Source organism: Macaca mulatta, chromosome 16, assembly GCF_049350105.2.
Source record: "Macaca mulatta isolate MMU2019108-1 chromosome 16, T2T-MMU8v2.0, whole genome shotgun sequence".
Lineage (NCBI taxonomy): Eukaryota > Metazoa > Chordata > Mammalia > Primates > Cercopithecidae > Macaca > Macaca mulatta.
The window spans coordinates 20,591,210-20,614,158 of NC_133421.1; the positions used below are offsets into that span (position 1 = coordinate 20,591,210).

General features: G+C 51.3%; 3 protein-coding genes across 18 annotated transcripts in view; 1 reads left to right on the plus strand and 2 right to left on the minus strand.

Moving 5' to 3' along the window:
* The window catches only part of B9D1 (B9 domain containing 1), a 41,897-nt gene extending 39,400 nt beyond the window's left edge, over positions 1-2,497 (minus strand). The window contains exon 1 of the mRNA XM_077968759.1: positions 2,493-2,497. The gene's annotated coding sequence lies outside the window, so the exon portion shown is untranslated. The remainder of the gene's footprint in view (positions 1-2,492) is intronic.
* Positions 1,219-22,691, plus strand: MAPK7 (mitogen-activated protein kinase 7). Of its 15 annotated transcripts, XR_013406160.1 has the most exons (9): positions 1,219-1,596; positions 2,440-2,676; positions 3,314-3,479; positions 4,019-4,036; positions 4,143-5,221; positions 5,308-5,993; positions 6,335-6,468; positions 6,600-6,842; positions 21,582-22,691. XR_013406160.1 is itself a non-coding variant. In XM_015118782.3 (8 exons), exons 1-8 carry the CDS (start codon positions 1,560-1,562, stop codon positions 6,751-6,753), a joined length of 2,511 nt encoding a protein of 836 aa, XP_014974268.3. In that variant the 5' UTR covers positions 1,219-1,559; the 3' UTR covers positions 6,754-7,066. The 15 variants fall into 15 exon arrangements, 11 of the variants coding, with proteins under 11 accessions (XP_014974268.3, XP_014974269.3, XP_077826638.1 ...); XR_013406161.1 differs by lacking the exon at positions 4,019-4,036; XM_015118782.3 differs by lacking the exon at positions 21,582-22,691 and having other exon boundaries at positions 6,600-7,066.
* On the minus strand, positions 6,959-10,711 carry MFAP4 (microfibril associated protein 4). 2 transcript variants are annotated; one of them, XM_015118785.3, is made up of 6 exons: positions 10,671-10,711; positions 10,277-10,355; positions 9,827-9,981; positions 8,880-8,976; positions 8,621-8,803; positions 6,959-8,231 (listed from the first exon to the last, which is right to left on the minus strand). In XM_015118785.3, exons 1-6 carry the CDS (start codon positions 10,674-10,676, stop codon positions 7,984-7,986), a joined length of 768 nt encoding a protein of 255 aa, XP_014974271.1. In that variant the 5' UTR covers positions 10,677-10,711; the 3' UTR covers positions 6,959-7,983. The 2 variants fall into 2 exon arrangements, with proteins under 2 accessions (XP_014974271.1, XP_028691932.1); XM_028836099.2 differs by having other exon boundaries at positions 10,562-10,711.
* Positions 22,692-22,949: the final 258 nt, after the last annotated feature.

The following is a 22,949-nucleotide window of genomic DNA, read 5'->3' on the forward strand; positions in this document are numbered from 1 at the left end:
CATAAGTCTGATAAGAAACATGTCTATTCTCTCTATAGCTGGCTACTGGTAGGCTTCAACTGCATAATAAAACGTAGGTCTCCCGGCCGGGCGCAGTGGCTCACGCCTGTAATCCTAGCACTTTGGGAGGCCAGGGGAGGGCAGTGGATCACTTGAGGTGAGGAGTTCAAGACCATCCTGGCCAACATGGTAAAACCCCGTCTCTACTAAAATACAAAAAAAAAAAAAAAAAAAGAGCTGGGCTTGGTGGCTCACGCCTGTAATCCCAGCTGCTCTGGAGGCTGAGGCAGAAGAATTGCTTGAATCCAGGAGGGGGAGGTTGCAGCAAGCCAAGATCGTTCCACTGCACTCCAGCCTGGGCAACAGAGCAAGACTCATTCTCAAAATAATAATAATATACTTAAAAAACCCAAAAAACCCTAGGTCTCCACAACCCCTTATCATAATCCAGATATTCCTTTCTATAGATAATAACTCTTGTAACCAACTGCCAATCAGGATATGTTTAAATCTACCTGTGACTTGGAAGCCCCTCCTCTTCGAGTTGTCCTGCCCTTTCAGAATAGACATTGAACAGACATTTCCCCAAAGGAGACAAATGGCCAATAAGCACATAAAATCAATGTCAATCTTGCACGTATTGATTTATGTATTATGTCTTCCTAAAATGTATAAAGGCTGGCTGTGCCCCATCTTGGGCACATGTTGTAGGACTTCTGGAGGCTATGTCACCACCATGTCCTTAACCTTGCTAAAATAAACTTTCTAAATTGACTTGAGACTTGTCTCAGATACTTGGTTCACATAAGTTTCTTTTAGGGGCGATGAAAATGTTCCATAAACCACTCTACCTAAAATTAGGTAGTGCTGATGGCTGCTCAACTGTGAATACACCAAAAAACACTCAATTGTACACTATATATGGTATGTTATTAAAAGTTGTTTAAAAGTGAGGGACCCCTCCAGTTATTGATACGGAATGATCTTCAGGAAAAGAGAATATGTTACATTTTGTACACGAAAGGGAAGGTGGGTACGAATATGTATTTGTATTGCTTTTTTCTATAAGCCGCCTAGGAGTGAAACCAAAATTCTTCACTTCTTTCAGCCCTACCCCGTTCCCTTTAAAAAACCTTTCCTTCCAGCTCACACTATCCACCATATCCATCTTCGCCTCCTGGCACTGAGCCTTAGAGGGGCGGTGCTCCAGAAACATTTGCTACATGAATGAACGAATCAACCATCGGATTTTGGGGTGGGTCGGCGCAGCTCGGTTCCAGCGAGGGCTCCGCCTACCAGCGGGCTCCGCAGAGGGACAGAGGCCGGGCGGCCGCCTCGGTTAACTCCGCTGCAGCCCAAAGCACGGGAAACGCGGGACAAACAAACGAGCGGAGGTAACACACCTGCAGGCCAGGAAACCCCCAGGTGCGGTCCAACTTGGCCGGAACCTGCGGAGAGACTCAGCCACCGGAAGTCAGTGGAGGGTTCGGCCGGCCGCTCTAGAATCCTGGAGGACCGGGATCTCTGTGGTTGGCCGTGACGGGCACCCTCTACCGGGGATGACACATTCCCAGAGCTCCTGGGACCGAGAAAATGGTGGGCACAATTCCCGGGGCGGAGGGGGACTTCGGGACCCAGTAGCCAAGATAACAGTCCCAGTCCCGGGCATCTCAGTCCGGACAGTTGCCCGAGCTCATGGGACTAGCTGTGATTGGCCGGACGAGGTCGAGCGCTAGATGGGGACGCGCGCGCTACGTGCATGGGCGTTGCCTTCCATTCACTTGGCGCCCGACTGCCAGTGCGCATGCGTTTGAAGGCGGTGCCGGGCGGGGAGCACACCCCTGTGAAGTGCCGGGCACCCTTTGGGCGGCTCCCGCCGGCTAGCTGGACAGCGGCGCGCGCCAGGCGTGGCTTCCTCGGCCGGTGGGCTAGGATTGGGCGCAGCAGGTAGAAGGGGCAGGACCCTTCGCAGAAATAGCTCAGCGATTGGCCAGGAGCTGGAGGGAGCGTGGTGTTGGGAGGCGGGGCGGAGGGGGACGGACAGGGCAGCTCACGACGCTGAGGTGGTGGCCGCGGCCCTTGAATAAGTAAGTGAGCCACCCTCGGAGACTCCCGCGCTGGGGACGGGAGGCCGGTGAGCCTCGGGACCTCTGAAAGCCTTGAGGAGGCGCGGGGGTGAGTGCGGCCCGGGGGAAACCCAGGTGCCCCGCCCCTCCCTTTCTTCCTGGCCCGCGCCTCGCCTCCCCATCCCCCGACCCTGGCCTGGCCCCTGCTGGGCCCCGACCCCTGGGGTAGCGTGTTTTCCCCGAACCAACCGCGCGCTTCTGGCCCTTGTCGGTTTAGGGAACTGGGAAGTTCCCTGGTCCTGCTCCCCAGCCCGCAGAGGGGACGCTGAGGCCCACGGGAGGCGGTCCCCTCCTCACCCGAGTCTCCACGCAGACACCATGGCCGAGCCCCTGAAGGAGGAAGACGGCGAGGACGGCTCTGCGGAACCCCCCGGGCCCGTGAAGGCCGAACCCGCCCACACCGCTGCCTCTGTAGCGGCCAAGAACCTGGCCCTGCTTAAAGCCCGCTCCTTCGATGTGACCTTTGACGTGGGCGACGAGTACGAGATCATCGAGACCATAGGCAACGGGGCCTACGGAGTGGTGTCCTCCGCCCGCCGCCGCCTCACCGGTGAGCTTCCTGAGCCGTCGCCTCCCAGATGTGGCAGCGTCGCAGGGAGTGGGAAACCGGCCCGTCCCAGACAGCTGGGAAGGAAAGCGGGGTGCGAGTTCTGGCTCCAGTCAACACACGCTGACCAGGACCCTCTGCCTGCCAGGCTCCGGGGAGGCTCGGTTCTCTGAAACTCTGGCCTGGGGGTTTTGCCATCCTGCCTGCCTACTTCCTCCTTAGAAAAATGACAGTCCCAGTTAGACCAGAATGGAGAGCCATTCCTTCGTGTCTAAGAGACAAATGTGTTCTGGAGCCAGACACTGGCACAAGGAACTGGTGGTGGGATGGGTGAGGTCTGAGATGCAGAGGGTGTAGGCATTAGAGACTGAACTCCACCACTGGGCAGCCGTGCAACCTCCAACAAGTTACTAAGCCATATTTCCTTCTCTTTAACATTGACCTATTGGGACCTGCCCTGTAGGGGAGTTGTGAAGGTCACATTTAATAATGTAGGTAACATGCTTGGCACATAGTAGGTACCCAGTACTTGGTAGCTGTTGTCATTTGCATCCTAGAAGGGAGGTGTTGATAGGGGCTGGGTCGACTCTGCAGTTTCTCCAAGGTATCCTCTGGTGTGTCCCTGTTCCCTGCTCCTCAGGCCAGCAGGTGGCCATCAAGAAGATCCCTAATGCTTTTGATGTGGTGACCAATGCCAAGCGAACCCTCAGGGAGCTGAAGATCCTCAAGCACTTTAAGCACGACAACATCATCGCCATCAAGGACATCCTGAGGCCCACTGTGCCCTATGGCGAATTCAAATCTGTGTAAGAAGCGGGATGGGAGAGGGAGCCAGACTTGGGACTTTTCTGAAGGCTGCACTCATATTGCTGAAGTTCTGGAAGGGCAGCTGAATCTAATCTGAAGCAGGCTGGGAAAATTCCCGCAGTCCTAGGACCAGTTCTCCTTTAGAGTTTTGCCAGGGACAACTGTTATTCCTCAAGAAATGTACAGATGATTTTACAGTTTTATAGAATCTTAGTATGTAGGATGTCAAATGTAGGACATTCCTACTATGACCACACCCTCCTATTCCCATAGCAGACTTCACTAATCAATCACAGAACACTTTCCTACAGACAGTGGACAAGCCTGATCAATTTTCATCATAGTTCTTCAAGCTGCCACTACCAAACAATGGAGATAGCCCCAAAAGGAAACCTATTGGCCAGCCCTGGTGTAGTCCAACCCCATCTTTTATCTGATGGGGAAACTAGGTCTGGAGACAAAAGTGATTTAACCAAGTTCATGGAAAAGTCGTAGAGAATCTAAAACGTGATGCTCTTCTTCCATACCATGCCGTCAGCCCCTACGGGGTCCCAGGGTAAGGCTGTTACCTGTCTGGAATCGGAAGGGTGTGGTGAGGATGGGGCTTGTCCCTGGAGTGTGATCAGGCCAACCCATGCTTCTCTCCTTCTTTCCCCTTCCAGCTACGTGGTCCTGGACCTGATGGAAAGTGACCTGCACCAGATCATCCACTCCTCACAGCCCCTCACACTGGAACACGTGCGCTACTTCCTGTACCAACTGCTGCGGGGCCTGAAGTACATGCACTCGGCTCAGGTCATCCACCGTGACCTCAAGCCCTCCAACCTATTGGTGAATGAGAACTGTGAGCTCAAGATTGGTGACTTTGGTATGGCTCGTGGCCTGTGCACCTCGCCCGCTGAACATCAGTACTTCATGACCGAGTATGTGGCCACGCGCTGGTACCGTGCCCCTGAGCTCATGCTCTCTTTGCATGAGTATACACAGGCTATTGACCTTTGGTCTGTGGGCTGCATCTTTGGTGAGATGCTGGCCCGGCGCCAGCTCTTCCCGGGCAAAAACTATGTACACCAGCTACAGCTCATCATGATGGTGCTGGGTACCCCATCACCAGCCGTAATTCAGGCTGTGGGGGCTGAGAGGGTGCGGGCCTATATCCAGAGCTTGCCACCACGCCAGCCTGTGCCCTGGGAGACAGTGTACCCAGGTGCCGACCGTCAGGCCCTATCACTCCTGGGTCGCATGCTGCGTTTTGAGCCCAGCGCCCGCATCTCAGCAGCTGCTGCCCTTCGCCACCCTTTCCTGGCCAAGTACCATGATCCTGATGATGAGCCTGACTGTGCCCCGCCCTTTGACTTTGCCTTTGATCGTGAAGCCCTCACTCGGGAGCGCATTAAGGAGGCCATCGTGGCTGAGATTGAGGACTTCCATGCAAGGCGCGAGGGCATCCGCCAGCAGATCCGCTTCCAGCCTTCTCTCCAGCCTGTGGCTAGTGAACCTGGCTGTCCAGATGTTGAAATGCCCAGTCCCTGGGCTCCCAGTGGGGACTGTGCCATGGAGTCTCCCCCACCAGCCCCACCACCGTGCCCTGGCCCTGCACCTGACACCATTGATCTGACCCTGCAGCCACCCCCACCAGCCAGTGAGCCTGCCCCACCGAAGAAAGAGGGTGCCATCTCAGACAACACTAAGGCTGCCCTTAAAGCTGCCCTGCTCAAGTCTTTGAGAAGCCGGCTCAGAGGTGCCTTGTGGGCAGGTCGGGTGGGCAGAGGGGAGACTTGGACTTGGACAAGGCTTCAGCCTTTTACCTTCTCCCCTGCCCAACAGATGGCCCCAGCGCACCCCTGGAGGCTTCTGAGCCTCGGAAGCCGGTGACAGCCCAGGAGCGCCAGCGGGAGCGGGAGGAGAAGCGGCGGCGGCGGCAAGAGCGAGCCAAGGAGCGGGAGAAACGGCGGCAGGAGCGGGAGCGAAAGGAACGGGGGGCCGGGGCCTCTGGGGGCCCCTCCACTGACCCTTTGGCTGGACTAGTGCTCAGCGACAATGACAGAAGCCTTTTGGAACGCTGGACTCGAATGGCCCGACCCCCAGCCCCAGCCCCGACCTCTGTGCCAGCCCCTGCCCCAGTGCCAACGCCAACCCCAGCCCAACCTGCCAGTCCTCCTCCTGGCCCTGTAGCCCAGCCCACTGGCCCACAACCACAACCACAACCTGTGGGCTCCACATCTGGCCCTGTACCCCAGCCTGCCTGCCCACCCCCTGGCCCTGCAGCCCACCCCACCGGCCCTCCTAGGCCCATCCCTGTCCCTGCGCCACCCCAGATTGCCACCTCTACCAGCCTCCTGGCTCCCCAGTCACTTGTGCCACCCCCTGGGTTGCCTGGCTCCAACACCCCAGGAGTTTTGCCTTACTTCCCACCTGGCCTGCCACCTACAGACACCGGGGGAGCCCCTCAGTCTTCCATGTCAGAGTCACCTGATGTCAACCTAGTGACCCAGCAGCTATCTAAGTCACAGGTGAGAGGGAGGCCCAGGCCATGGGGACACCTGGGTCCGGGCCAAAGGAAAATGGGTTCAGGAGTGGTCCCTGTTCCACAAAAACCGAGCAGCAGATGGGGCTTTGTCTCTGAACATGTCTCCTTGCTCACAGAAGGAGCATAATGGCGATGAAGAGGTTGTTAGGAGACAAGTTAGATATTGGAAAGTGCCTGGCCCAGAGGCGGGGCCAGCTAGCACTCACTGATGGCCAAAACTGGTGTTAGCACTCCCAGGTATCCAGGCGGAGTAGTCAGCAGCATTGGGACAGGGTGCCCTGCAGACCTCAGTCTGCCTGCATTGTAATCTGTCATTCTCTGCAGGTGGAGGACCCCCTGCCCCCTGTGTTCTCAGGCACACCAAAGGGCAGTGGGGCTGGCTACGGTGTTGGCTTTGACCTGGAGGAATTCTTAAACCAGTCTTTCGACATGGGCGTGGCTGATGGGCCACAGGATGGGTAAGGTGGCTGGACTGAGCTCCTAGACTGGGGCTGTGGGGAGAGGTTCCTGGTGCAGGAAGCATGCACCTGTGGGATGGGTGAGAGTCCAGCCTACGCTAATAGCACCCCTCCCTTCCCTTCCCCTGCAGCCAGTCAGATTCAGCCTCACTCTCAGCCTCCCTGCTTGCTGACTGGCTTGAAGGCCATGGCATGAACCCTGCCGATATTGAGTCCCTGCAGCGTGAGATCCAGATGGACTCCCCAATGCTGCTGGCTGACCTGCCTGACCTCCAGGACCCCTGAGGCCCACAGCCTGTGCCTTGCTGCCACGGTAGACCTAGTTCCAAGATCCATGGGAACATTCTCAAAGGCTTTAGCCCTGGACCCAGCAGGTGAGGCTCGGCTTGGATTATTCTGCAGGTTCATCTCAGACCCACCTTTCAGCCTTAAGCAGCCACCTGAGCCACCACCGAGCCATGACAGGATTGGGAGACTCTGACTCCCCCTGTACAATCCTTTTCAGTATTATATTTTTATTATTATTATGTTATTATTACACTGTCTTTTTGCCATCAAAATGAGGCCTGTGAAATACAAGGTTCCCTTCTGCACCTGACTCCAGGTGTAATTTTTGGAGTTCGGGGTAGGACACCATCAGTAGGGGAGCAAGGAGGAGCCAGGTGCCTACATTTGGGGAAATAAGCAAATATGTTTGTGTGTGTGAAGCCAGTTCATTCAGGTTCTGAAGGTTTATTGAGACCTTCAGTCCCTACCCACTCCCAGCCCTTCAGAGATTGTCCTCTGCTCCCTCATGTGGCCAAACCTCTCAACCCCTGGAGAGTATGGGGAAGACCTCATATATGCATGCCTACCTTGGCTGTGGCTGTTTCAGGGTGGTGTGCAGTAGCTGTGGTCTTGGTATAGAGCTTCGGGGGCTGGGATGGGTCATCAGGGAAAGCTGAGTATGATAGTGAGATGGGCTGGGGTTCCACGGTACTCACCACAGGGGATTAAGTTGGTGGGAGGAAGGCTGAGGATGAAACATGGTTTGAGAGCAGCCAGAGGAGTGCTGGGCTGTGGCCTAGAATACACCATGGCCCTGTTCACACTGTACTGCTCAGCCTAGCACACTAGGGTGGCCCAGACAGGGGTCCACAGTGAGGAAGCAGGACAAGATGGCACACAAAGGCCTGCAGCTGGGAGGATGGCTCCTGGCTGTCAGCTGTTGGGACAGGGTGGAGGCAACTCATTCTCATGGAGCCCAGCCAGGTCCAGGCTAGAACCATGTGCCTCTCGGAAAAGGCCTGGGGAGCTGCTGGCAGCGTAACTTCAGGTGTAGGGGAGCCGGGTCTGGCTTAGGAATGGATGCCCTGGGTGTATGACAGGGATGAGGCATGGCTGAGAGCCACAGGCCCCCTTGTAAGGAGTTGGTGCTCGGGAATCAGCAGAAGCATGCATCAGGGGCAGCAGAGGGAGCACTCGTGGAGACCATGCGTGTCCAGGGGAGGAAAGGGGCCTGAGGGGGCCAGCCCCTCAGGCCCGACGGATTTTCATCTCAGTGCGCTTGAGGGAGTAGTAGAAGCCCTTCCACTGGGCCCAGTTGATGCCATTGGCATAGGAGAGGTGGGAGCCACCTAGGTAGAAGCCATTGAGGTTGGCGAAGTGGCAGCTGCGGAACCAGAAGGCTCCTGAGGAGAGAGCCGCGCAGTTCTGCACAAAGAGGTCCTGGTCCCGGTCAAAGGTAGAGAACTTCTGGCCACTGTGGTAGGACAGGGAGTCACCTGGCAGAGGGGAGAAGGGTTGGGGCTGCTGAAGCAGGGAACTGAGCTCCGAGCTGGCCGGGAGAGGGTGACAATGACGACTGTGAGAGAGATCACGTGGCAGCCTGGCGGGATGGGGGCACCCTCCCTGAGCCAGATGTTGGGTAGATGTGCTTCTGCAATGAAGAGAAACAGCTGCTCCGCCACAGAGTTGCCTGGAGCAGGGCCAGGATGGCTGCTCCCCAGGGCTGAGGCCCAAGCTGGTTTGAGCTGGTTTGGAGCCAGCTCTGGCCCTTCCAGACCCAGGAGGGTTGAAGGAGGGGCCTGAAGGAGGTTGGGGATGACTGGGCAGGGCCAGCCCTGCCTTCTTTCCCCTCACAGCCCCTCCTAAAGCTAACGGCGGGGTATACCTGCCCCGCCGTCCTCGAAGCCTGCCACATAGAGGGTGTAGCCGTCTTCCTCTGCACTGACCGCGTTCGGGGAGATGGAGAAGTCAGCGTACTTGGCGTAGGCCGTGTTGTTCTCAAAGTCCTCCAAGTCCACTCGCAGCTCGTACTTCTGCTTCAGCGTCAGGAGGTGCATGTTCTGCAGCCCTGGGGAGGAGGGGCAGTTGGTCAACAAGGACCTGGCCCTGGGGCAGCCCCTCAGCCCACCTGGTCCCCGCCTTACCCAGCCAGTACTCTCCATCGGCACGGCCGAAGCCCAGCTTGTAGTCATTCCAGCCCCGGAAGAAACTCACTGAGCCATTGAATCTCTTCTGGAAAACCTGGAGCAGAGAAGATGAGACTGGACCATCAAGGGTCCAGTGGGCAGGGTTCTGGGCCTGCCCTGCCCACCTCAAGCATGGACCCTGTGATGCTGTGGCCAGCTTGTTAAAGGACTGAGTTGTGGGGGGTAGTGGGAGTGGGGTTGCTAAAACAAGGTCCACATTGGCACCAGGCCCCCTGTGGAGCAGCTGCCAGCACCCACCTGGGCTCTTCATACCCAGTTTCGTATAGAGGCAGGAAAGAGGCTAAGAGGGGGGCGCTCTAGAGTTCGAGTGCCTAGCTGTGGGACCTGGGCAAGTTCCTTCACTTCTCTGAGGCTTTAGTTCCTCAGTACTTCCCAGGGTTATTGTGAGGCTTATATGCATTAACCTACCTCAGCCGGGCGCAGTGGCTCACGCCTGTTATCCCAGCACTTTGGGAGGCTGAGGTGGGCGGATCACCTGAGGTCAGGAGTTCGAGGCCAGTTTGGCCAACATGGTGAAACCCCATCTCTACTAAAAATAAAAAAATTAGCTGGGCGTGGTGGCACATGCCTGTAATCCCAGCTACTTGGGAAGCTGAGGCAGGAGAATTGTTTGAACCTGGGAGGTGGAGGTTGCAGCAGTGAGCTGGATGGAGCCACTGCACTTGAGCCTGGATGACAGAGCAAGACTCCGCCTCAAAGCAAACAGACAAACACCTACCTCAGGCACTTAGAATTTAAGTGTTGGCAGCTGCTCAGAAGCTGTGCTGTGGGTATCATTATCCCCATTTTAAAGATGAAGAAACTGAGGTTCACAGATGTGAAGCCCAGGGTCACAGGGCTGGGATTAGAACCAGCTCTGGCCTCTGTTCCCTCCTCCCACTCACCGTCCACTTCCCGCCCTCGGTGGTCATGTCACAGAAGACGGGCACAGGCACACTGGGGCCCAAGGGGTAGATGAGGTACACGCCGTCTGACTGGTAGCCCTGGGCATAGATGTCGTCACAGTCCAGGGGTTGCTGAAGGCAAAACCTCTCCAGAGCTGGGGGTGGGGACATGGGGACAGTGAGGAGAGTGGGACTATGGCATCACTGACACCTCAGCACCCCAAGACTTGCCTTAGTCCCTGGGACTGGGGGAATTTGACACAAGGAGTCATGGAAGGTTTCTTCAAGGGAGATGAGCAATGCTCATGTCATCCATCTGCCCCATTTAGTAAAGGAGGAACCTGAGTCCTGCAGAGCTGGGGCTCAGCCCTGACAGTCTGTTCTGACAGTCCAGCCTCTCCTTGCCCAACCTGTGGGCCAGGCCGCGTCTGTGAGTGTGGGGCTGCTTACCATCTCCTCGGATCCCGGAGACCTGGGGGGCACACGGGGGCGTGGAGAGAAGCAGCAGCAGCGGCAGGGCCAGGAGGGCCTGGCGATGGGCAGACAGGGTCAGCGCAGCCCCTTCCCAGCTCGAGACCCCCTGTTCTCTTTGTATTTGCCCCCACCATGCGTGCATATGCTGCCCTTGCCTGAATCCCTCTCCTGCCATTTGGCCCCTCTTTCCCCACCCTACCCCCCCTCCGGCCAAGTAACCACCCCACTCTCTGGGACAGGCTATATACCCTCATCGCTTACAAGTTTCAAGAGAACTCCTTGTGCCTTCATAGTCCCCTCTGTGGCCAGGGGCCTCTGGAGTGGGCTCAGTTCCCCAGTGCTATGAGTCCCCCTACCCTGGGCCCCGTACCTTCATGCTGTCAGTTCTGCTCAGAGTGGCTGGGTGTCTGCGGCCCCAGACTGCAACCGCCCAGAGTTATGTGCTGGGCCCCCGCCAGCCGCTCCAGCCCCGCCCCCCTTCCCGTAGCTGCAGAACCCCCCTCTCCCCACCCCAGACAACCAGCATCAGTTTACACTATCAGGGGGCTGGGAGGTGGGGCCAGAGCCAGGGGACCACCTGTGTCTCATTAGGCCTGTCGGGCAAAGTACTGCAGACGTTAACTCCCTGCTGGCTCCAACTGTTCCCTGGATCCCACTCCATCCGCCATCCGGCACCCGCCCCGCTAGATCTGTGGGCCCCCTGGCACCCCCAGGCAGCCCCAGCCTGCCGCAGCCTGTCCCCTGCTTCCTGATGGGCCCCCCTGCAGATGTCTGTTTATTCTTTCCCCCTCCTTCCCTGGCCTGCGTTTCATCAGCCATTGAGGGGGAGGGCTGAGGGGGTGTCATATGCCTGGCTTCTGGGGAGGGGAGGCCTGCTCTGGGGGAGCAGAAGGCTGAGGGGACAGCTTCAGAGCTCCTGATGTGGGAGCCTGGCTGGGGCTGGTGGGGGGACAGAGGCAGCAGTCTCCTGGCAGGCCTGGGACATTTCTGAGCCATGAGCACAAGGCTGCTGGCGTCCAACTGCTCTGTCTGCCCCAGCTCAGGCCAGGCAGGGCCCCTCTCCAGCACCCCCTCGCCAGCACCTCCTCACTCTGGCCACCTCAGGCCCGCTCTTTTCCCCTCCCACAGTTCCCTGGCCCATCTCTCTGGCTCACATGCACAGAGTATGGGACCTCTTTTGTTTTTCCTCACTCCACCCCTCCTTCTTTCTTCCAGACCCTTCACTTTGGCTCCCACACCTCCCAGACTCTACTTCATCTGAATCTCCCTGCTTCTGGGCTCTCTCCTCCCATCCCTGGCACACTACCAGGAGAGTTGTTCTAGATGGCCTCTCAGATTATGTCACCCTGCTTAAGCCTCATGGCTCCCTATTGCCTCAGGGCTGAGGCTAGGTTTTTCACCTTGGACATGAAAGGAATTTCAAGTCTGTCTCCGGCCTACCTTGAGGACCTTGTCCCTTATTACTGTGACTCAAACTACAGTGCAGCCACCCCAGACTTCTCACCATGGAGGTCCCCACTCCTTTGTGCTGCCCCCCGTGATGCCCACTCATCTGCCTCCTTTTCTTGGCCATAAGGGCCAGTGAGCAGGGTCTGGGTCTCATTTCTGCATGCTCAGTGCCCATCACAGAGCCTGGCACAAGGTAGGCTTGATATGTACATGCACAGTCACTCATATATTTTTATATATAGGTAAGATACTAGAGTCGGGGCCTTGCTCTGTTGTCCAGTTGCAATCATAGCTCACTGCAGCCTCAAGCTCCTGGGCTGAAGTGATCCTCCCACCTCAGCCTCCTAAGGAGCTAGGACTACAGGTGTGCCACCACACCCAGCTAATTTTTAAATTTTTTTGTAGAGGATGGGGGGGGGGGCAGTCTCCCTATGTTGCCCAGGCTGGTCTTGAACTGGCCTCCAGTGTTCCTCCCACCTTAGTCTCCCAAGAAGCTGGGACTATAGGGCCACCACACCTGGCTCACAGGTATGTTTTGAGCCCTGTGTGCCATAGGCTATGCTGGCTGCTGAGGATACAGTATCTGCCCTGCGGAGTGGCAAGCACGGGTTTTGGACAGTGAATTGCAAATGTAAGGTGTGTTACAAAAGGACATTTGTATTGAATGGATAAACAGATGAAAGATTCAAAGGCAAAGTGATGAGGCAGCTCTGGCTTAGGTCCCATCTCTCCACTCCTGAGTCAATAGATAAGCCCCTTGGAAAAGCCCCAGCTGGCCTCCCTGACTTGGTTCTGTGATTGCCTCTGTTCATAGTTGTGTCTTGTGTCAGGCTGCCTCAGTTCAAATCTAAGTTCTGTTGCCTGTTAGCTGGGTGACCTTGCACAAATTACCTAGTCTCTCTGTGCCTTGGTTTCCTCCTCTGTAAAATGAGGATAGTCATAGTATCTACTTCATAGGGGTGTGGTAAGGATTAAGTAATACATATCAAGTTCCTAGAACAGTGCTAAAATTGGCAACTATTTAGTAAATATTAGCTATCTTCATCGTCATAATAAACATCATGATTCTCATATGAATGGGTTGTCTTCAACACAGCTTGTATTCTTGCCTGTGGAAGAGACAGTTAGCTGGCTCTCAATACTCGTTCTTCCCTTAGTCCTCAGTAGTAAGATCTGATTTTTATCTGGGCTCATTGTCCAGCCTCCCTTGTAGCTAGATGACATCACACATCTGAATTTTGGCCAATAAGATGCCAACTTATTGTTGTAAAGGTAGGTGGCTTGTCCCTCTTCATCCTGCACTCTGTCCTACTGAATGTGATGGCTGGAGCTCTAGCTGCCACCTTGGACAGTGGGGATGAGGAGGATGAGGCCTCATCAGCGGATGGCAGAGGAGGAACTGGGAAAGCCTCTCACGACTTTGTGGAGTGGGTCCAAAAACAGCCCTGGACTGCCCTCCTCTAGGCCTTTTTTATGCAAGAGAGAAAGAAACTTCTGTGTACTTTAAGTCTTTGTGGGTTTTTTTTTTCTGTTACACACAGCTGAATCTAATCCTGATTTCTTCTTTCAGCAAATGCCAGCTAATTTTAACACAAGTCTATAAAAGGGAAAATAATGAAAAAAAAAAATCAGTCATCAAAGCAAATAATAAAATGGTCCAAAGTCAAGTATTGAAGGCTTTTGGAGAATATCACTAATGAGCAAACCTAGAAACTCCCCTTCCTCCTCAAAAAGAGAGAATTAAGATATGAGGTATCAATTGCATTTTGCCAATTAGTTTCTACTTAAAAAATGTAATCATGTGTGTGGGTGCAGCAAAGCAGGCACTGTGTTCACTGGATGTGGCTGGAAATTAGTTTAACTTTTGCAGGAAAGAAATTTGGTAATAATATACCCAGAGTCGGTAATCCTTCTAAGATGTTGTCTGGAGGAAATACTCTGACATGTTGAAGAGGCTACAGATACAGTTAGGGGCCATTACTTGTTGGCTGCCCAGCATGGGAAACCTCTTCCCACGTTTAGGGTGTTCCTCTCCTAATTAGAATGCTGGGTGTTCACATTCCCAGGGTTCCTTGCAGTTTGATTGAAGGCACATGGCCTTGGTTTAGCTGATAAAATGCACGGTCCTGGGCTTCATTTTGGGAGAAAGTGATTTGAGAAGCAGGAGCAGGAACAATCCATTCCTGGGGTGATGGTGACCCCAGTGCTGTCTGGGTCCTAGTTTCTCTGGGTGGTTGGTGGTGGCTTGGCAAGCGCAATGCTGAGTGACACTGGCTTAGTCTCGGGCTGCAAAGCCCAGAGCTTGGTTCTCAGCCCTCCCAGTGATCAGTTTGCTCTGCCTACTAATGTTTTTGAAAGAGACCCCCAACTCACATGCATGAAGATGTTTGTGTCTGGATTCTGTCATTGCCAACAACACACGCTAACTCTGACTTTGTTGGGAGGCTTTGCTGAGAGTCTAGACTAGGGGTGGGTGGGAGCTGAGGCTGCCCTGGGCTCTGGAAAGCAGGCCCTCAGTGGGGGTCCTGTGGTGGGACAATGTCGGGTTGATGCTGCTCAGTGCACAGGGCTATGGCTTTGTCTGTCTGCCAGATTCCAGGAGTGGGGAAGACCCATCCCACCGGCCTTGCTTGGGTTGTTTTACACATCCCTTGGAAAGGGGGTTGCAGTTGGACGCCTTTCATTTGCCTCCCCACCTTTCTCCGTACTGCCCTGGGCCCCGGGAGGCCAGCCTCACCCTCTGGTTTCTGATTGGGTCCAGCCAATGAGGAGCCTAGGAGGATTCAGTGAAAAGGAGAATGAAGTAGGAATATTCATTCTCCTCCTTGTAGAGTCCCCACAGACTGGCTTTGTTTCTCAGCCAACAGTCTCAAGTCCTGCCAGGCAGCCATCTCCATAACAGCCCCCTGACTCACTGTGGGCGACTCCTTCTTCCTCTGCCCCCTTCAGGTCTAGGGGTGTTGATAGCCCTGGTGTTACCAGCCCAGAGATAGGAGGCCATCTCCTGCTCACACCTCAGCAAATAGTCCTTTTATTAATTGCTACTCAAATTGTCCTAATCTGAGTGTTACTTGATGGAAATTGGACTGATTCGGGGAGAGAGGCATCCCTGATGATAATACAGAAAACGAGTGTGAGATTAGGAGGGGAAGTGGCTGCAGGTGCACAAAAAAATCTCCCTCTGTCATAGTCATTGTAAGGTACGCTGTAATACTGTCAAACCCAGATGGCTCAGTAAAAACGGATGACCCCCTGTGCTTCCTCGATGTCATTTTGGTAGGACATTTGCTCAAGTTGGTGTGGCTCCTGCCCCTGAGTTAGGCCTGTGCTTGTTGTTCTCCGCGTTGCCTGATCCACCCACATCCTCCTCTATGCCCGGGTGGCTGCCCTGTAGGGAAGGCATCACTGGGTTTCCATGGCCCCTGGCTTCCAGCTGGGTTTGACTAATGGGAGACACCAACAGGAGATGGGAGAAGAGAGAGGTTGAAGTATTTCTCCCCAGCTCCTGTCCTGATAGGCACTGCAGTTTTGGCTGTAGCTGTGCCTGCTGTCCTCCACCCCCCACCTCCTGATGACATCTCCTGCCACAACCTCCCTCACTGTCTCCAGTAACCCAGTTTCCTCCCCTTGCCCCTCAGGCTGGGATGATGAGGGCTCTCATCCTTGCTAGTCCCAGGATGCCTCAATGCCCCATGTTGGTTTTCTTAATGTTCACACCCAAGTAAATAGTCCCTTCATTAAATTCTCTGAAGAAAAACAAAACAAAACAAAACAAAACCCAAAAGGCTGAGTTCACCCTTTGTTTCCTGAGAGGACCCTGACTGACTCAAGGTCTTACTTTGGTTTCCTCTAAAAGCACAGCAGCCTGTGGAGTGGAGCTTTTTCTGTTGTTTCGGACAACAGCTAAGGACAAGACCTCTATTCTCTCTGCGGGTGCAGACACCTCCCTGTGTGTCTTGCTGGCAGGCAGCTAGACTGCTCCTTTATCTACCCTCCTGTATCCGGAGCTAGAGAAGCCTGAGGAGAGGTTTGAAGGAAACTCATCAAAGCAGAGAACACCTAGGGAGAAGAGACGGTGGGTCCCCCCAACCCAGGCCAAGCAAAGCAGCTCCGAGAGAGGAGCTGTCTGCCAGAAGGACAGACTTTCCCTGAGCTGCCCAAACCCAAGGGCCCTTTCCCAGAGGCCGCTGCTGCAGCAAAGTGAGAACAACTGTTTGGAAGACCGGGGGGTGAAGCCTGGGGCTGCCCGAAGTGGAGAGAAGAGAGAGGGCAGGGGCTCGCACAGTCATCGTTTGGCAGGACACGGATGTGGTATTCTGAGTGGGTGCTGTGGAATATGAGGTCAGATTGGAATCAGGCCCATCCTCGTAACCTCTTTTACCTTAACTACCTCTTTAAAGGCTGTATCTCCAAATATAGTCGCATTCCAAGGTACTGCATGGTACAGCTTCAGTATGAATGTTGGGGGACACGATGCATCCCATAACAAGCATCTTCAAAGCACCAGGCACTCTTTAACCCTTTGTAGGCATCCGTGCACAAGACAGAATCTCCAGCCCTCCTGGAGCTACGGAAGAGAAAGAAAAGTAAGTGAAATGATGATAAGTACTATGAAAAATGAAGCAGGAAGGTGGCAGGAGTGGGGCCAAAGTTTGGGACAGGGCATGTCCAGAAGGCCGTAGTGTGGAGATGGTAATGGCGAACTCTGGGTCCAAGGGCAGACACAGACATGTTGTGGTGGGGAACACTGTATCTTATTTCTCTAACATGGGGGAAGGTTTTAGGAGGGATTTGGTATCTCTCCCCACCTTTTTATAGTTTGGGACAAGATCAGTTGATGGAGTTCAGGGTGTGGCAGAGAGAAGAGGCAGATTAGAGATGGAGAGGTGTTGAATGTAGGCTAAAACATTTGAACTTGATCCCAAGGGCCTTTGGGATTAGGGTATATTGAGATATGTAACTTAGGTTCCTGATTTTACTTTGATGTGTAGATGCTATATAACTGGGGAGAAAGCATACAGATTAGAGGTCTTTTTGTTGTTAAATAAACAAATGCATGTGTATAATTGGGATAAAAGGGGTACTTGGAGGCCATATATGGAGAAACAGCAGTCCCTAGCCCTGTGTTTGATGAGTCCTGGGGTTGAGTCTTTTCTCTTTCATTGTGCTGGCCAGCAAGTGGAGGTTTGTTTCCCTCAGTTCTGAGAAAATTATTTTCTATTACGTCTTTGGCTATTTCTTTCCTCCATTTTCTCTGTTCTCTTTGTGATAATTTTATTAGTTGGATATTGGATCTCTTAAGTTGATCCTATGTTATATATTGCCCGAAAAATCCTCTGTGCTCTGCCAACCATCTCTTCCTCCCCCTAAACCCCTGGCAACTACTGAACTTTTTATTGTCTCCATAATTTTATCTTTTCCAGGATGTCATATAGCTGGCATCATATAATAATTTGCAGCCTTTTCAGATTGGCTTCTTTCACTTAATGGTATGCATTTAAGGTTCTTCCATGTCTTCTCATGGTGTGATAGCTCACTTGTTTTCAACACTGAATACTATGCAGTTGTCTAGATGTACCCCAGTTTATTTATCCATTCACTTAATAAAGGACATCTTGGTTGCTTCCAAGTTTGGGTGATTATGAATAAAGCTGCTATAAACATCTGTGTGCAGGTTTTGTGTGGACGTACATTTTCAACTCGGGTAAATAACAAGGAGCATGATTGCTGGGTCATATGGTTAAGACTTTGTTTAGTTTTGTAAAAAAACTGCTAAACTATCTTCCAAAGTGTCTGTACCATTTTGTATTCCTACCAGCAATGAATGATTGCTGTTCCATATCCTTGCCAGAATTTAGTATTGTCGTTATTTTTTACTTTAGCTAGTCTTATAGGTATGTAATGATATCTTGTGATTTTAATTTGAATCATTTAATAGCAAATGATGTTGAACATCTTTTCATGTGCTTGTTTGCCATCTGTATACCTTTTTCAGTGAAAAATCTGTTCGTTTCTTTTCCCATGTTCTTTTTTTTTTGAGACAGGGGCTTGCTCGGTCATCCAGGCTGGGTGTAGTGGTGCAATCTCAGCTCACTACAGCCTCAACCTCGTAGGTTCAGACTATCTTCCCACCTCAGCTTCCTAAGTAGCTGGGACTACAGGCATGTGCCACCACGCTTGGCTAATTTTTGTATTTTTTTTAGAGACGTGGTTTTGCCATGTTGCCCAGACTGCTCTCTAACTCCTGGACTCAAGCAATCCTCTGACCTCAGCCTCCCAACACGCTGGGATTACAGGCATGAGCCACTGCACCCACTCCCCACACCCATATTCTAATTGGACCATTTGCTTTTTTCTGCTGGAGTTTTGAGAGACCTTTATGTATTTTAGATACTAGTGCGTTGTCAGCTATGTGGTTTGCAAATATTTTTACCCATTCTGTGGCTCGTCTTTTTATCCTCTTAACAGGGCCAGTCTTTTATAGAGCAAACGTTTTAAATTTTGATTAAGTTGAATTAATCAACTTTGCGTTTTTGGTGTTATATCTAGCAACTTTTTGCCTAGTCCTAGGTCCCAAAGATCTATTTTTTTCTAGTTTTATAATTTTACATTTAAGTTGGTGATCCACTTTAAGTTAATATTTATAGAAGTCAAGTTCTTTTTTTCCCCCTTCTTTTTGTAGATTCCTTAGGATTTTCTACATAGATAATTAGGTCATCTGCAAATAGGGGGAAGTTTATTTCATCCTTTCCTATCTGTGTACCTGTTATCTCCTTTTCTGTTCTTATTGCACTGGCTAGAATTTCTAGTCCTATGTTGAATAAGGATGATGAGAGCAGATATCATTGCCTAGTTCCTGATTTTAGCAAGAAAGCATCCAAGGCTAGGTGTGGTGGCTCATGCCTGTCATCCCAATACTTTGGGGGGCCACGGTGGGAGGATCACTTTAACCCAGGAGGTGGAGGCTGCAGTGAACTGTGATCGCACCACCACACTCCAGCCTGGGTAAGAGTCAGACCCTGTCTCAAAAAAAAAAAAAAAAAAAAAAGAAAGCAAGAATTCAGTCTTTCACTGTTAGGTATAATGTTACCTGTAGTTTTTTTGTAGAGGCTCTTTATCAGGTTGAGAAATTTCCCCTGTATTCCTACTTTTCTGACAATTTATCATTCATGAGGTGTTGAATTTTTTCAAATACTTTTTCCACATTAATTGATATGATCCTATGGGTTTTCTTCTTTAGCCTATTCACTTGGTGGGTTATATTGATTGATTTTCAAATGTCAAACCAACCTTTCATTTCTAGAATAAATTACACTTGGTCATAGTGTAGAATTATTTTTATATTGCTGAATTCTATTTGGTAATATTTTGTTAAGAATTCTTGCACCTATTCATGAGGGATATTGGTCTGGATATTTATCTTTCTAGTACCATCTTTGGTTGTGATACAGGGTCATAATAGCCTTGTAATGAATTGGGAAGCACTTCCTTCTCTTTCCTTCTATTTTCTGAAAGATATTGTATGTAACTAGTTTTAATTCTTTTTTTTTTTTTTTTTTTGAGACACGATCTTACTCTGTCACCCAGACTGGAGTGCAGTGGTGTGATCATGGCTCCCTGCAGCCTCAACCTCCTGGACTCAAACGATCCTCTGTCCTCAGCCTCCCAAAGTTCTGGGATTATCGGCACGAGCCACTGAGCCTGGCCCTGTGTTAATTCTTCTGTAAAAGTTTGGTAGAATTCTTCAGGGAAATCACTTGGGCCTGGAGAATTTTTTTTTTTTCCCTGAGAAATATTGTGATACATCTTTTAGGCCTCCATGGGTTTTGAAGAGATGTTTGTTGTCATTTAAATTGCTTTCCTCCTATAAATAAAGCATTTTTGTCTAGGTGCTTTATATATTTTTTCTTAGTTTTTAGTTTTCAGAAATTTATAATGTGTTTTGCTATGAATTTTTGGGAGTTATCCTGATTGGGATTTGCTCACTTTTTTTTTGTTTGTTTGTTTGTTGTTTTGAGACAGTCTTGCTCTGTCGCCCAGGCTGGAGTGCAGTGGCACAGTCTCGGCTCACTGCAAGCTCTGCTTCCTGGGTTCATGCCATACTCCTGCCTCAGCCTCCTGAGTAGCCAGGACTACAGGCATCTGCCACCACACCCGGCTAATTTTTTATTTTTAGTAGAGACCGGGTTTCACCGTGTTAGAAAGAATGGTCTCAATCTCCTGACCTCGTGATCCGCCTGCCTTGGCCTCCCAAAGTGCTGGGATTACAGGCATGAGCCACCGCGCCCGGCCTGCTCACCTTTTTAATCTGTTGTTGGCTTATGTCTCTTGTCAAATTTGGGGAGTTTTCAGCCATTATTGCTTTGAGTACTTCTTTTTGCCTCACCCTCCTTCTTTCCTCTAGGGACTCCAGTGACACAAATGTTAGATCTTTGTGGTACAATAGTTGCCCAGGTCCATGAGTCTGTTCATATTTTTTCCAGTCTTTTTTCTCTCTGTTGTCAGATTAGGTAGTTCTATTGTTTTGTCTTGGAATTCACTGATTGTTCCCTCTGTCCTCTCCATTCTGCTCTTGAGCCCATCCACTGAGGTTTTTTATTTTGAGTATTGTATTTTTTGGTTTTAAAATTTCCATTTGGTTCTTTGTAGCTCCTTTTTTTAATTTTTCTTTTTTTATTTTTATTTATTTATTCATTCATTCATTCATTTATTTTTTGCTGAGGCTGTCTATGTTTCCATTTGTTTCAGGTGTGTTTGCAGTTGCTCATTGAAGCATTTTATTACAGCCATTTTAAATCTTTGTCAGCTAATCCTGACATCCCAGTCATCTCAGTGTTGGCATCTATCAGTTATCCTTTGTCATTCAGTTTGAGATTTGCTGGTTCTTTATATGATTAATACTTTTTTATTGAAACCTGGACGTTTTGTATTATGTTATGAAATGCTGGGTCTGATTGAAACCTGTTTTTTGTTTGTTTGTTTGTTTGAGACAGAGTCTTGCTCTATCACCCAGGCTGGAGTGCAGTGGCGTGATCTCGGCTCACTGCAACCTCCACCTCCCGGGTTCAAACCATTCTCCTGCCTCAGCCTCCGGAGTAGTTGGGACTACAGGGGCATGCTACCATGCCTGGCTAATTTTTGTATTTTTATTAGGTTGATGCAAAAGTAATTGCAGCTTTGCCATTAATGGCAAAAACCAGTTACTTTTGCGTCAACCTAATAGTAGAGACGGGCTTTCACCATGTTGCCCAGGCTGGTCTGGAACTCCTGGCCTCAAGTGATTCATCTGCCTTGACTTCCCTAAGTGTTGGGATTACAGGTGTGAGCCACCACACCCGGCCTAAACTTGTTTTAGCTGGCCTCCTCTGACACCCCTCTGGCCGGGAGAGGGGTGGCACTGCCTCAGTACCACCAGGTGGGGGTAGAAGTCCAAGTTCCTCACTTTGCTTCTGTTGACACTTAAGAGGGGGATTCCCTGTTACTGCTAGACAGGGTGCAAGTTTCAGCTCCCCACGTGGTCTCCACTAACACTGTAAGGTCAGGGGGAGCACCTGTAATGGCTGGGATACAAGTTCTGGCTCCCTACTTGGCCTTCTCTGATACCACCCAGCTGGGGATGTTGGGACCCCTCGTTACTGCCTTGTGAGGGGGAGGTCTAGGCTCCCCATTCAGCCTTTGTGGCATGGGTGGGTGGGGCTGCATGCTTTCCTGTGGCGTTTGGCTGCAGTAGGGTATTTATTGCCTAGGAATTTTCTGTCTTGCCAGGCCACCCTTTTCCTGGTCCTTCAGATAGCAGATTTTGTTGAGGTTTTGTTTTTTTTTTTTTTTGTAGTGGCTGTTTGGCATTTCCAGATTGCCAGCTTCTCCAGTACCTATTCTGGGATAAGGAGACAAAAAGAAAGCCCAGGAGAGTCACCACCACCATCCTCAGTCCTGAGGTCCCTGCTTGCCTTCTTTTCTCCACCTCTCAGAGTCTTCCCATGTCTGTCTTGTATGTGATGTCCCAGGGTTTTAGTTGTACTTAGCAGGAAGTATAGGAAAAAATATACCTACTCCATCTTCCCACAAGTGGAAGTTCCTTAAAAAGAATTATGAGGCATAAGTTACATAGAGTGACGTAGACCGGTCTTTCCAAACATGTACCTAGGAACTACCACCCAGATTCCTAGCACCACAGCAGGCTTCCTGTGAGGAGGGACACATTTTTATTTGCATCTTAAAAAAACCGGGCTGACTGCCAGTTGGAAAATGGATTAGTGGGAGGCAGGGGAGGGACTGATGGCCTGAGTGTTCTCAGTCAGACACCATCATCTGTCCCTGATGGCCTCTGTGGGTGGGGTGGGGTGGCCTGGGCTCCATAGTCACCTCCCTCCTCTTTGGCACTGGGTCATCAGTCAGGGTCAAGCAGTCCAGGGCTGCCTGATGTGGGTGGGGAACCTCTGCTCTTTCTGGCATCAGACTCAGTGTCAGGAAGCAGAAGCACATTTCAGCTTTTGTATGCCCTCTTTCCTGACCTCTGGGGTCAGGTGTTAATTTCCTGTTGCCTAACTGTACTCCACATTCATTTTGTCAGCAAACATGCTGTATTATGGATTGCTAAGGACATGACTGCTGTGGCTGCTTTGCTCTGCGTGGCCCTAGATTATGGTGTTGTGATGGGGAGAGCAAATGGGGTTAGAGAGAGAGGAAGAAGAAACACTGTGTGTCTGCAAGAGAAAGAAAGAGAGAAAGAAATGCTAGAGACTAGATAGGAGATAGGCTTGGCTGCAGGTCACTTGGATAGCCTCAGTTTCCTCATCTGTAAAATGGAGCCAATATTTTCACCTTTAGAGAAATGTGGGAAGGATCGGAGATTCTGTTGTTAGAAGGACTCAGCATATAGTAGGAGCCCAGTAAATAGACATGATCATTATTATCATTGTAATAAACTAATGGAAAACTGTACTTCTTTATCTGTTGAATATCTGTCTTCAGGCCTACTGTGTAAAAAGTCCTTCTGTAAGAATCTCTTGGATTTTCCTTTGACAAAAAAAAAAAGAGGAGAGGCCTTGTGGGGGTTGGTCTGAGATCCAAGTTGGGGCAGGGCTGATTCCTGGGGAGATCTGGGTACACTGAGGTAAGTGGCCCAGACTTGCTTCCAAGGCTGATTAACAGGCTAGCATTGGCCGGGCGCAGTGGCTCATGCCTTGTAATCCCAACA